Source organism: Giraffa tippelskirchi, chromosome 7 (genome assembly GCF_054371585.1).
Source record: "Giraffa tippelskirchi isolate mGirTip1 chromosome 7, T2T-mGirTip1v1.2.pri, whole genome shotgun sequence".
In the NCBI taxonomy this organism is placed as follows: domain Eukaryota; kingdom Metazoa; phylum Chordata; class Mammalia; order Artiodactyla; family Giraffidae; genus Giraffa; species Giraffa tippelskirchi.
In genome coordinates this window covers 50542068-50554236 of record NC_137281.1, presented here as the reverse complement: position 1 = coordinate 50554236, position 12169 = coordinate 50542068, and the positions used below count along the sequence as shown (strand labels likewise).

Here is a 12169-nt window from a genome sequence, read left to right as displayed (position 1 = left end):
CATCTTTTCTCTGCTATACCCTGTGTGCTATGTACCCCATACTTCACCCTCTGCACCCACCAGGTTTCAGCCTTCAAAACTGGGTATCTTGGCTCAGGTGCCTCTCCTCACTTAGGTCACTGTGTTTACCTTAAATTTCACCAGCACTGCAGAGACTTCTGGGCTATGCTTGCCTTCCTAAGAGAAGCACCAGTGCAGGAATCTTCAGAAAGCCTTACCTCTAATCCTCTACCTTCCGTTTTACGCTGCAGATCTCAGAATTGTAAAGACTTTGTCTTTAAAATGACCTCAGCTTTGACTCCTGACTTTGACATCTTCTCGAATCTGTCCTGTCCCTCATTTATGAAACTTGCAAGCAATGCCCCGTTCCACCAATCCTTGCACGTGGACAAGTAGAATTTAAAACTTGTCCCAACATTTATCATCTGCCGTGTTAAGACTGAAATATCAAATGTATTGAATTGTGAATCCGCCACTGCCCTCCCCTCCCCATGGCAAGTGTGAACTCACTTCTGCAATCACCTTGCCTCGCAATAAAACCCAGACCAGAACTCACACATTACATACACTTTGCCATCAATAGTGAATTTATCTTATGGTTGACCCGATCAGGGCTGGGTTCCCTCGTCTTACTTCAGAGGTAGAGATTTTGAGAAGGATGGGGAATTATACATTCCATTAAGTTTTGAAAATGTATTATACAATTGTGCATAAAATTTTCTATTAAAAAAACCTCATCTGTATTGTTATGGCCTTGCCTCATATCTCATTTTATTAGTGCCTTTCTCTTGTTATTGATTCTATTTGCCTGTTTGTCTATTTTATTGCTTTTTAAAGAATGAATTCTGTTACACTGATTATTTTTAATTAAAACAGCTCTTCTCTTGTTTGAGGGGTTAGTGTTTTACTCACTAGTTTTTGTGGCTGTCGCTGATTTGATTAATCATCCAAAGTTTCAGTTTCCAGCTGCAACTTTCTCATCAAAGACTTTCTCCTCTACCTGCAGAAGAGAGAACCTTCCTTGTGTTAATCTGCCATTTCACTGGCGTCATCATCCGTGTCAGTTATTTCTGCTGCTGTCACCTTCTGGTTAGGATAATCCTTCATCTAGATGTTTTTTTGTTTGTTTGTTTAATTTATTTATTTATTTTAATTGGAGGCTAATTACTTTACAATATTGTACTGGTCTCTGCCATACAGTGACATGAATCAGCCACAAGTATACATCTGACCCCCCATCCTGAGCCCCCTTCCCACCTCCCTCCCTATCCCATCCCTCAGGTTGTCCCAGTGCACCGGCTTTGAGTGCCCTGCTGCATGCATCAAATTTGCACTGGTCATCTGTCTCACATATGGTAATATACATGTTTCAATGCTATTCTCTCAAATCATCCCACCCTCACCTTCTCCCACAGAGCCCAAAAGTCTGTTCTTTACATCTGCACCTCTTTTGCTGTCTTGCATATAGGGTCATCATTACCGTCTTTCTAAATTCCATATATATATGTGTTAATATACTATTGGTGTTTCTCTTTCTGACTTACTTCACTCTGTATAATAGGCTCCAGATTCACCCACCTCATTAGAACTGACTCAAATGTGTTCTTTTTATACCTGAGTAATATTCCATTGTATATATGCACCACAACTTCCTTATCCATTCGTCTGCCAATTGACATCTAGGTTGCTTCCATGTCCTAGCTAGCTATTGTAAACAGTGCTGCAATGAACATGGGGTTACATGTGTCTCTTTCAATTCTGGTTTCCTTGGTGTGTATGCCCAGCAGGAGGATTGCTGGGACATATGGCAGTTCTATCTCCAGTTTTTTTGTTTTCAAGTCATCACACTTCTTTTCCCTCCTGGGTTTATTTAATAGTTAAAATGCCTTCTAGATTCTTTTTCTTATTCCCCCAATTTTTTTTAATATTTAACATTGTTTATGCCCAGAAAGATCCAGTTTGAAAAAACAGCCGGGGCTTCCCTGGTGGTCCAGTGGTTAAGAATCTGCCTTCTAATACAGGGGGCATGGGTTCGATCCCTGGTTAGGGAACTAAGATCTCACAAGCCATGCAGCACGACCAAAAAAAAAAAAACACCATAGTCTCTGAATGACTGAAGAGAAAATAACCCAAGGCCAAAACAGTGCCAGGTGAGATGGCCAGTTCTGAGTGCTGACCAGTGGCCTGGGTAATGGTGTATGTTCCCACCAAGCATGGGCTTAAAGATCTAGTCCCCAAGTTGTATATCAGGTATGAATTCCCACAAACCTGGGGCATGGGCTGAGGCCTGATAAAGACTAAGCTATAGGGACTCCCCTGGTGGTCTGGTAATTAAGAATCCAAGCTTCCACTGCAGCGGGTATGGGTTTGATCCTGGTCAGGGAACTAGGATCCCACATGCTGCACAGCATGACCAAAAAATAAATAAATAAAAATAAAATTTTTTATAAAGACTAGAGTGTAGAAACCATCTCCATGGAAACAGATGGGGGGGCCTGCCCACCTTAAGAGTGAGTGGATTTTTGTTATTGTTGTTCCAAAAGTGTATCTTGATTATTTGAATTTGGATTCTTACATAAAAATGCTCTGAGCTAACAATTTATTTTTTCCCAGCTTTATTGCATATTTTTATATACAAATAAAAATTGTATATATTTAAGATGTACAATGTGACAATTCAAGAGTGGGTTTTTACATTATTTCTTCTAGATGTTGAATGTGATCTTTGTGAAGATGTATTATACTTTAAGTCTAATACATTTGCAGGGAGGAGTTCTCAGTACTCAATCATCTCCACCAAATTGGGTCCTCCTGAAATTGATTATAATAGCCCTGAAGCACAGAACTCCTCCATGATGGAAGTGTTTTATCGGATGTTATCTGATACAGTGGGCTTCCCAGGTGGCTCAGTGGTAAAGAATCTGCCTGCCAGTGCAGGAGACACAGGTTCAATCCCTGCGTCAGGAAGATCCCCTGGAGGAGGAAATGGCAACCCACTCCAGTATTCTTGCCTGGAAAAATTCCATGGACAGAGGAGCCTGGTGGGCTACAGTCCATGGGGTCAGACACGACTGGGCACAAACACCAACAAACACATTCTGGTATGGTAACCACCAGCCTTGTGTGCTTGCAAGGCACTTGAAATGTGATTTCTGCAACTGAAAAGCTGAATTTCTATGTTTATTTGGTGTTAATAGATTTATATTTGAGCACTCTTGTAGTTACATGAATGCACTGCCTACTTTGTGTGGGTTCAGTTGCTGAAATTCCACTCTTTTGTTTGCAGAGGTCCAGCCCTCTCTTATGAAGGCCCCCTTTTGCATTCACAGATACACATGCCATGGTGAGCCTCCTTCAAAATCTGAACAAAGCAAACTACCACCTGCCCATCATGGTGACAGATTCGGGGAAACCACCCATGACGAACATCACAGACCTCAGGGTACAAGTGTGCTCCTGCAAGAATTCCAAAGTGGACTGCAACGCAGCGGGGGCCCCGCACTTCAGCGCGACCACAGTCCTGCTCCTGTCTCTCTTCAGCTTAGCTTGTAAGTTGACCAAACTCCAATGCGCACACAGTAGGAAAACGTAACTTCCCCAAACCCACTGTTTTTCCACATATTTTTTCTTCTTTCCCAAAATATGTATCCCAGAGGAAACATTCATTTTTAGCTTATGTCTGTATAATGGAGTGTTACCTGTAAAGGTGCTCCCACTAATTTCAAAAGGCCCCTTCACATCCCCCCACCAATCTGAGGAACCATGCAAAGGCACCCAATGCAATCAACAGAGCAGGTGGAAAGGAAGTTCCTGCAGATGCCCCTGAACTTGAGCTCAGACAGGTGTGCCCAGATTGGTTAACTGGTCTACCAGGGCCCTATTTCTCTCCGCATTGTGCAGTGTAATCTTTAGCTAGGTTAAAGGAGATTCTACACCCTTTAAAGAAGAGTCATGAGAATGCATGAAAGGACATGGAGGCTGTAGGAAAAGAGGTGATTGCATATTCACACAGTTTTTTCACTGACTGGCTGTCATGACTGTAACATAATGAAGCATTATTTTAAATAAATGAACTATTATGCTGAGTAATAGACGTGTAAGCATAAAATAAATAGATACAGATATCAAATATTTCCTATTTGGGGCATACTAGTCCAGCTGCACTTTCACTTTTCCCTTTCATGCACTGGAGAAGGAAATGGCAACCCACTCCAGTATTCTTGCCTGGAGAATCCCGGGGACGGGGGAGCCTGGTGGGCTGCCGTCTATGGGGTCGCACAGAGTCGGACATGACTGAAGCGACTTAGCAGCAGCAGCAGTCCAGTTTTAACCTTAGCAATTATTAACATATAGCTAATGCCATTCAAAAGACTTTGGGGCCTCAGTATTTACCTTCTGAGAAGGTGAATGGTGTTGTTGTGAATTAGGAGGTTAAGAAAGTGATAATTAGAAAATAAAGACAGAAATTATTGTATCCTGGTGACAGTGGTGAGTGGAGTCAACAGGAAATCTCATTCCAACTTCAGACACGTAGAGCTCCATGCTGAGCCACTGACCTCGGAGTGGAACTAGAGAGGAGAATTTACAGTGCAAAGCGTCTCCCTGGATGGATGGATGGATGGATGGATGGATGGAAGTGAGGGATAGAGTGGGGAGAGAAAGGAAAGAAGAGAGGGAAAGAGAGAAAGAGAGAGGGAGGGAATATATATTCCTCTCTCTCTTGTTCTCTTGTTCTTTCTTCCTCCCTCATTTTCTTTCCTTCCTTTTTTATAAATATTACAGATGAAGCTGAAATCCCCCATGTCCCTCTCCCCAGTTTCATTTCCTGTTCTCTCTTCCCAGAGACGATAGCTATCATGAGCCAGCATGTGTGGACATTGTCTTATACTGTTACCACACACACACACACACACACACACACACACACACACACACACACACACCATATAGTTCTACTTTGTGCAGTTTGTCAAACTTGGTCTAATTCATACTGTGTTGAGCTTGATGTGCTGGAACTCTCTGTTCTCCCTCTTTTCATTACATTTCCAAGCTCCATCTATGTTGCTGTAGTTTAGGGGTTGGCAAGCTTTTCCCATCAAGGGCCAGGTGGCAAATATTTTGGGCTCTGTGGGCCTCATCAGGGCTCTGTTTCATATTCCTTTTTATAGCTGTTTTGGTTCTGTCTTCTGTGTTTTACCACACTTTAAAAGTATGAAAACCATTCTTAGCTGAAGAGCCAGGCAAATGCACTGCTCTGGTTCATTCACTCTAACAGCTAGAGAACATCCTTTCCCATCCTTGGAATGTGGCGCAGTGTACTCCCCCATCAACAGACACACGGGGATTATTTAGTGTCCTGCTCTGACCAGCTCTACTGTAGTAAACCTCTGGAATCTGTTTTCCACCAGCTTCTCAAGTGAGCACTAGACAGACACTGAGCAGAATTCACATACAGCAGACTCAGGTAAACCAGAGGGCGGTACTTCCTGGGTGATTATACAGAAATAAAAATGCTGTGTGTGCGCGTGTGTGTGTACACAGATGGAAAAGATGATTGAGTAGCCACTCACACATCACCCACAACTGGTGGTGTTGTTTAGTTGCTAAGTCGTGCCCAACTCTTTTGCAACCCCATGGACTATAGCCTGCCAGGCTCTTCTGTCCATGGAATTTCCCAAGCAAGAAAGAATACTGGAGTGGGTTGCCATTTCCTTCTCCAGGGGATCTTCCCAATCCAGAGATCCAACTCACATCTCCCGCATTGGGAGGCAGGTTCTTTACTGCTGAGCCACCTGGGAAGCCCATAAACACAATTACACTACACCAAAACCTGACTCTCCATGAACCAAGGCTCTTCAGGACTCTGCTCACTTACCGCCCCTCTAGACAGCCAGTGAGTGTTTTAATGGAAATTTCCTGCTCTGATTGTTGAAGTACAGATGGATCCCCAGCCCATCCAACCCAGGGAACCAACATCCCAGGTGACAGTGGCCTCTAGCACACATACCCAGTGTTTTTATATGTTTACACAATACTTTTTATGATAATACACATGTCTGCTACTCCAAATCATTATATTAAATACTAGTAAGATGTACTCTGATTAGATTAAAAGGAATATAATAGCCATGGCAGCATTTGCTTCCTCCAACAAGGGATTTTCTTGTTCCTCCTACTTTGGAGCACCCTGACCTACAGGTGTCAATAATGAGTAGGTTCCCCAGGATGGCTCACTTCTCATCTCTCCTGTGTGAGCTCTTGGATCACAGTTAATCCAAGACAGAATTGTCTGATAACTCCCAAAGAACTCATGTTCATTTTATACTCAAAATAGTACCATTGAGAAAAGACAGGTGCATGCATTCTGTGTTTGAAATGTCAGATGAACTTTCTGTTCTCACCTAAATGGAGAGCCACATGGTTATCCCACTGCAGGTCAGGGCACCTGAGGACAGGCCATAATTATCCTCAGAAAGGAACCCTGAATCTCCTTGTGCAGCTGGAATGACCCTCCCATGTTTTACACCACAAGACATGTCGTTTCAGTCCCCAAAATAGTTAAGAACAGTTGTCATCACTGACCTGACTTCAAAACAAACCTCACCCTGTCCCTATATCAAAGGCATATGATTATTTAATAATGTTCGTTTGAACGTTAGAGATGCCTGCCAAATAAAATGATTCCTGTTTTATTATAGACCTAGCCCAAGATGTTCTTCCTAACAGAGAAAGAATGAAACTACTATTGTAGGCATGTGAGAAATTGGCAGGAATAAGACACCTTGAGTGTCCTATGGCTCAGACTCTCTCCTAAGAGCAAGGTCAGCGTGGCTGACCCATGACAATGGCAAGAGGGCACACAGAAATGGGTCCAAAATATTAAGCAAAGTGGGGGCATGAGTCCTAATAACACTGTAACTATCAGTAGATTATAAAGTGTGAGGACAAGAGAACTTCCCCATCAGCCATGGTCCTTGAATGAAGGTGGATATTTGGTAGAATCTGTTTGATGTTTCTTTAAAGCAGGGAGTGGCAAACTACAGCCCAAGGGCCAAGGAAGGCTCACTTCCTGATTTTAAGATTTGATTGGAATACAGATGCTCCCTGGTGGCTCAGCAGTAAAGAATCTGCCCGCCAATGCAGGAGACACAAGGGATGTGGGTTTGATCCCTGGGTTGGGAAGATCCTCTGAAGGAGGAAATGGCAACCCACTCTAGTATTCTTGCCAGGAAAATCAGATGTTCCATGGACAGAGGAGCCTGGCGGGCTACAGTTCATGGGATCACAAAGAGTCAGACACAACTGAGTGAGTGAGCACTGACGCACAGAATACAAAAGGTCCGTCCATTTACACACTTAACCTGTGAGTAGCTTTCTGCTACTACCGCAAAAAGAGCTGAGTGGTTGCTCCCGAGACCTTATGGCCCAAAAAGTCGAAAATATTTACTCCCTGGCTCTTTGCAGAAAAAGCGTGTCAATTTGGTCTTTAAAGCCTGTGTTCATAAAACTGCAGGGCTCACGTCATCCAACATGGGAAGAGAAAATGGGTTTTCCTCCTCCTCCCAAATAATATTCTGATTCAAGTAGACTCGCATGAACCAAACACCCCTGTTCTGTGGCTTTTCTCTTTATTTCCATCATTGCCTTGGTGGTTTCATTTCACTCTGTAGACAAGACACTGATGCTCAGAAAGGTCCCAAGGTGGGTAAGCATGGAGGCCAGTGTTCATTATTAGATTGCCTCCCTTGTGGAAAAAGATAATAAAAACATTTCAGTTTATTATGATACCATAGGTGGCTTTATTGCATTTGAGAGTTGAACTGAGAGAGACGCAATTCCTTCTTTGACATCCCAAAGTAAAAGAAATAAAACTAATGACATTGAAAACAATAAAAAATGTAAATGAAATGATTTTTACTGCCAGTTTGTTGTTTAAATCACGTGTTGATGACATCAAGGGGATGCATAATTCTCCCCCTAGGACCCTCCAAAGAAAGCAAGCTGGCACATCCATGAGGGTTTTTGTGCTGTGACAAGGCAAGTTCAAGGAAGAATATTGTATATTGTGCTGAAACCTTTTCAAACACTGTTTTAAAATTAATCCACGAGAGCAAGAATATAAAAGTACAGATCAGGTGAACCATTTGAATAAGTACCAAAATTAAATGTCTCTATGTTGGAAAGGAGGAGGCGTTGAATTGTAACCTTGATCACAATGAAGATGTTTAAAGAGGTGACCAAGATGAGCGAAAAAAACAGACACCGGAAATACTTTTCATTCTAATGCTTTTTATTAGGGTATTATTTGCATTCCATAAAACTCACCTATTTTAAGGGTACAGTTTGATGCATTTTGGTAAAGTGTAGCCACTCCACAGTCAAGATGCCATTCCTTGTACCCCTTTCCTGTTGATCCCCTCCCCAGAGTCCAGACTCTGATTGATCTGCCTTCTCTGATTAGATTCTTGCCTTCTCTGATTAGATTCTTGCCTTCTCTAGAACTTTCCATAAATGGAATTGCACAGTCCATGTCATTGAGTGTATCAATATTTTCCTCCTCTTCATTGTGAAATATGTTACGGGCAGAGGCAGAGCTTGGAGGAACACCAAGCCGGAGTAGAGCAGGCCATCTTCGGCCTGCAGACAGAGCTGGTCCCTCCAAGTTCATGGACAATGACAGTCAACCTCTGATGTCCCAGGGCTTTCTATGTGCCACACATGGCTAAGAACATTACATCATCGTGAACTTTTTCAGGCAATCAACTCAACAGTCACAGGAGATATGCTGTGGTCTGACTTGACTTAAACAGGGCTTGAGAGCTTTCAAATGGAGTGGGTCTTCTTAAGTCAAAATTTTTTCCTGTTTTTCTCAATGAATGACCACAATGATTATTTTAAGTCTCACACAGGAAAATATTTTTAAATGAAATTAGTGATGCCATTTAATATGTTCTTTTCCAGTCTTCAAATGCAAGTGAATCTGAAGGATGTAGTTTACTGTAGCCCAGGTCACCAAAGAGTTTAAGGCAACGGTAGCAAAGGCAATGAAAAATTCACCAGAAAAAAAAGGAAATTAAATGAGTTCAGAAGAGTCCTAACCCCAAAGGAATTCACCTGTCAAGCAGTATAAAGATCCCTAGGTATAGAAAATAACAATAAAACTTGCATCTGAATCAGCATGTTCATTTCCTTGGCCCTTTGCTTTCTCCCTTAACCTTCTCAATATCATTTTATTTACACTCGAGTCACATTACAAAGATTTTTTATCTAGAATTTAGAGCAGCTGCTCTAAATTTTACGAACAGATACATGATTACTTTAAAGTCTAAAATCAATGGGGTGCAGCACAGGTTGGTGATGTTTACATGCTGATCCACCCCCTTAACAGATTTAGAATGAAAAGCCCTAAGCTTTACAGAACAACCCATTATATTCCAACAATCAATTCATTCCAGAATAGACTATACTTGCATCATGGGTTGATCATTGATACATTTTTATTTCTCTGTAACACGAGTTTTTAGTGGTATCATCTCCCTATACAAATCCAAGATATAATAATAATTAAGCAAAGGTGGCAGAGAGCCAAGCTGCTTCCATTCACCTTATCATCAGACAGAGTGGAAGTCCCTCAGCTGCCCTAAAGACTAGAGAGCAAGCAATGCAAACCCTGATGCAGGTCACAGAGGCAGGGAGGGGCTGCGACCGAACAGGTAGCCTCGGAAAGCTGGAAAGGGAGGAGGGGGCTCCAAAAGGAACTCTCTGCCAGCACCTGGACTGTAGCCCCCTAAGAATTCTGACCTCCAGAGTGTAGGAGAGTGAGTGTGTGTGGTTTGTGAGCCACTGAATTTGTGGTCATTTGTGACAGCAGCCCTTGGGAACTCATACACCATCTCTGGAGAACCACCAGTTACTATCTTGTTTTTCTCAGTGACCCCCCAAAAAAATATATATATGTGTGTGTGTATGTGTCTGGGATGATGGTCCATTTCTAAGCTGCCAAGTAGGCTTCTTTATAAAATAGCCCAGCCCTGGGCCAACTGCAGAAGACAGGGCTTGGTGAGGCAGCAGGAGGGGCCACGGTTGATCTGAGGTGTGAGGCATGTGGTATTCGCATTTTCGGAGAAGTCCAGCTTTTTGAGACATAAACTAGCAGAACTATTCTTTCTCTCTTCAAATGTTATGCTTAAGAAGAAAAAAAAAAAACTTCCCCAAAGTAGTGCAGTATTTATAAATGCATTTATTATAGCTTGTCAATCATGTATCTAGTATTTAGCTAAAATGTTTTTGAATCAAGTTGTTATATTCCTTGACTTGACTCTAAATCTTTTCCATTCAGGTCTGTGAGAACTCCTGACATCTGAAGCTTGATTCCCAAGTTTCCATAGCAACAGGAAAAAGAGAAAAAAAAATCCAAATCTGAAGATTGCAGTTTACAGCTCTCGAACTTCACAACCAGGCCTCAATTGTTTCAGATTTTCGTTTTCTTTGCAATTTTCACTTAATCTGTACTTCACCATTTTGACAGCATCTTCCTTTTCTCCTTTAATTAATGGAATCCTCTGAATTTTCCCTTGAGTGTTTAAACATCATGGCATAGAACTTGACCTTCTGGGAGGAGGAACAATGAATACTTTTCCTGATGTGTTTGCCATGTTGCTAGTCAGCACTCCACACATCCGGTTTGGTCTGTGGGTTAGTATTTGTATATGTATGCGTATCTGTATGTGTATATACCCAGTATTTATAGAGACAGACTCTACAGAAGCTTGGGCCTCATATATTGTCACCCTTCCCCGAGAGGTTAAGCACAGAAGGGGTAGAAGCTAAGGCAGCCGACCCCTCCAGGGCCTCAGCATCCAGTTCAGCACTAGGGCAGAGCACAGAGCTGGCACTTCTCCTCGACCCACCGTCCAGGCAGGTCCACAGAGGAGGACAGTTTTCACTGCCATCCTATGTGAGGATGATCCTGAGTGAAGGTGGTGAGGAGCAGAGCTGGACATTTCACCATCAAATGCACAGGTGTCTATCTCTCTGCATTTGTAAGTGTCCGGAAACCACAGTCCCAGTGGGTTTTCTGGGGACCTGGCCCAGGATAGAGAACCTTGCCCTCCTCGGCATACGTACTACAGCCAGTGTCATCATGGAGGTCACACATGCGTCCGAAGAGGCCATCAGGTACCATGTGTATACAGATATCGGCCCACATGTACAGACATACATTTATGCGCATACACACCGTTCGTTTCCTATATACATGCATACAATAGAGTAAATACAGGTAGTTTTAAAAGTACCCTTTTGTGTGAATCGACGGCCGTCGTTTGCAAACCTGAAAATAAAAGATGTTCATTATGTATGAGAAGTAATTGATTTTTATTCTGTGAGCATGCGAACATAAGACGGAGGTTAGTGCTTGTACCAAGGTTATCTTCTTGTCCATACGCTGTAACTGAACCATCAAAGCTCACACCAAATTTTTCTAGCAGATAAACTAGTGACAGCCTGTGGCTTTTTCTTAGCACTCGACACGAGCTAGGGTCAGGTAAGTGTCTTAGCATATTTTAATGCAGTTGCTTACTAAAGGTTTTAACCACGCGCGCACACGCGGGTGCGCACACGCTTTCTTATGCAATCTCTGTTTGCACCTGCGCTTTTCAGTTTGCCTTCATAGGAACTAGAAGTCATATGTTGTCTTTATTGTAGTGAAATTATGCAGATAGAGTTCCATATATTGTATTTGTTTCTATAGTAAATCTTTTTGAAGCATATAGAATGCAGAGATTTTTTTTTTTCATTAAAATAAATGGGTGTTGGTGGTTAAAACTGCTGGACGGTAGCTCTTCTCTGATTTTTATGTTGGTGTCTAATGTCACGGACACTGGGTGTTGCCCAGTGCGAGTTTACACTTCAGGCTGGCCGTTTGGGTCCCCCGACATCAAATGGGTGAGTGGGAAAGCCAGCAGCCCCGACGAGGGCATGGGGCAGCCTCGGGGCAGGGGGTCCAAGCCTGCAGTCACACTTTACCAGGTTTCCTCATCTGGCTTCGCAGGACGCAGCCTTGTGTCTCCCCGGTGGACCTCGCTCCCCTCTTCCTGCAAGGCAGAGGGAGGGCTCACCGCGGAGCACATCCAGCAGCATCCTCAGAGGCTAGGAGGTCAGCAGCCTG

General features: G+C 42.9%; 1 protein-coding gene across 8 annotated transcripts in view; it reads left to right on the top strand.

Annotated features, from left to right (window-relative positions):
- CDH13 (cadherin 13) overlaps positions 1 to 11359 on the top strand; it is a 1025542-nt gene extending 1014183 nt beyond the window's left edge. For all 8 annotated transcript variants that reach the window (XM_081514130.1, XM_081514131.1, XM_081514132.1 and 5 more), the window contains 2 exons: positions 3330 to 3548; positions 10340 to 11359. In XM_081514130.1, the coding sequence (XP_081370256.1) occupies positions 3330 to 3548; positions 10340 to 10347 (227 nt within the window). In that variant the 3' untranslated portion in view covers positions 10348 to 11359. The remainder of the gene's footprint in view (positions 1 to 3329; positions 3549 to 10339) is intronic.
- Positions 11360 to 12169: the final 810 nt, after the last annotated feature.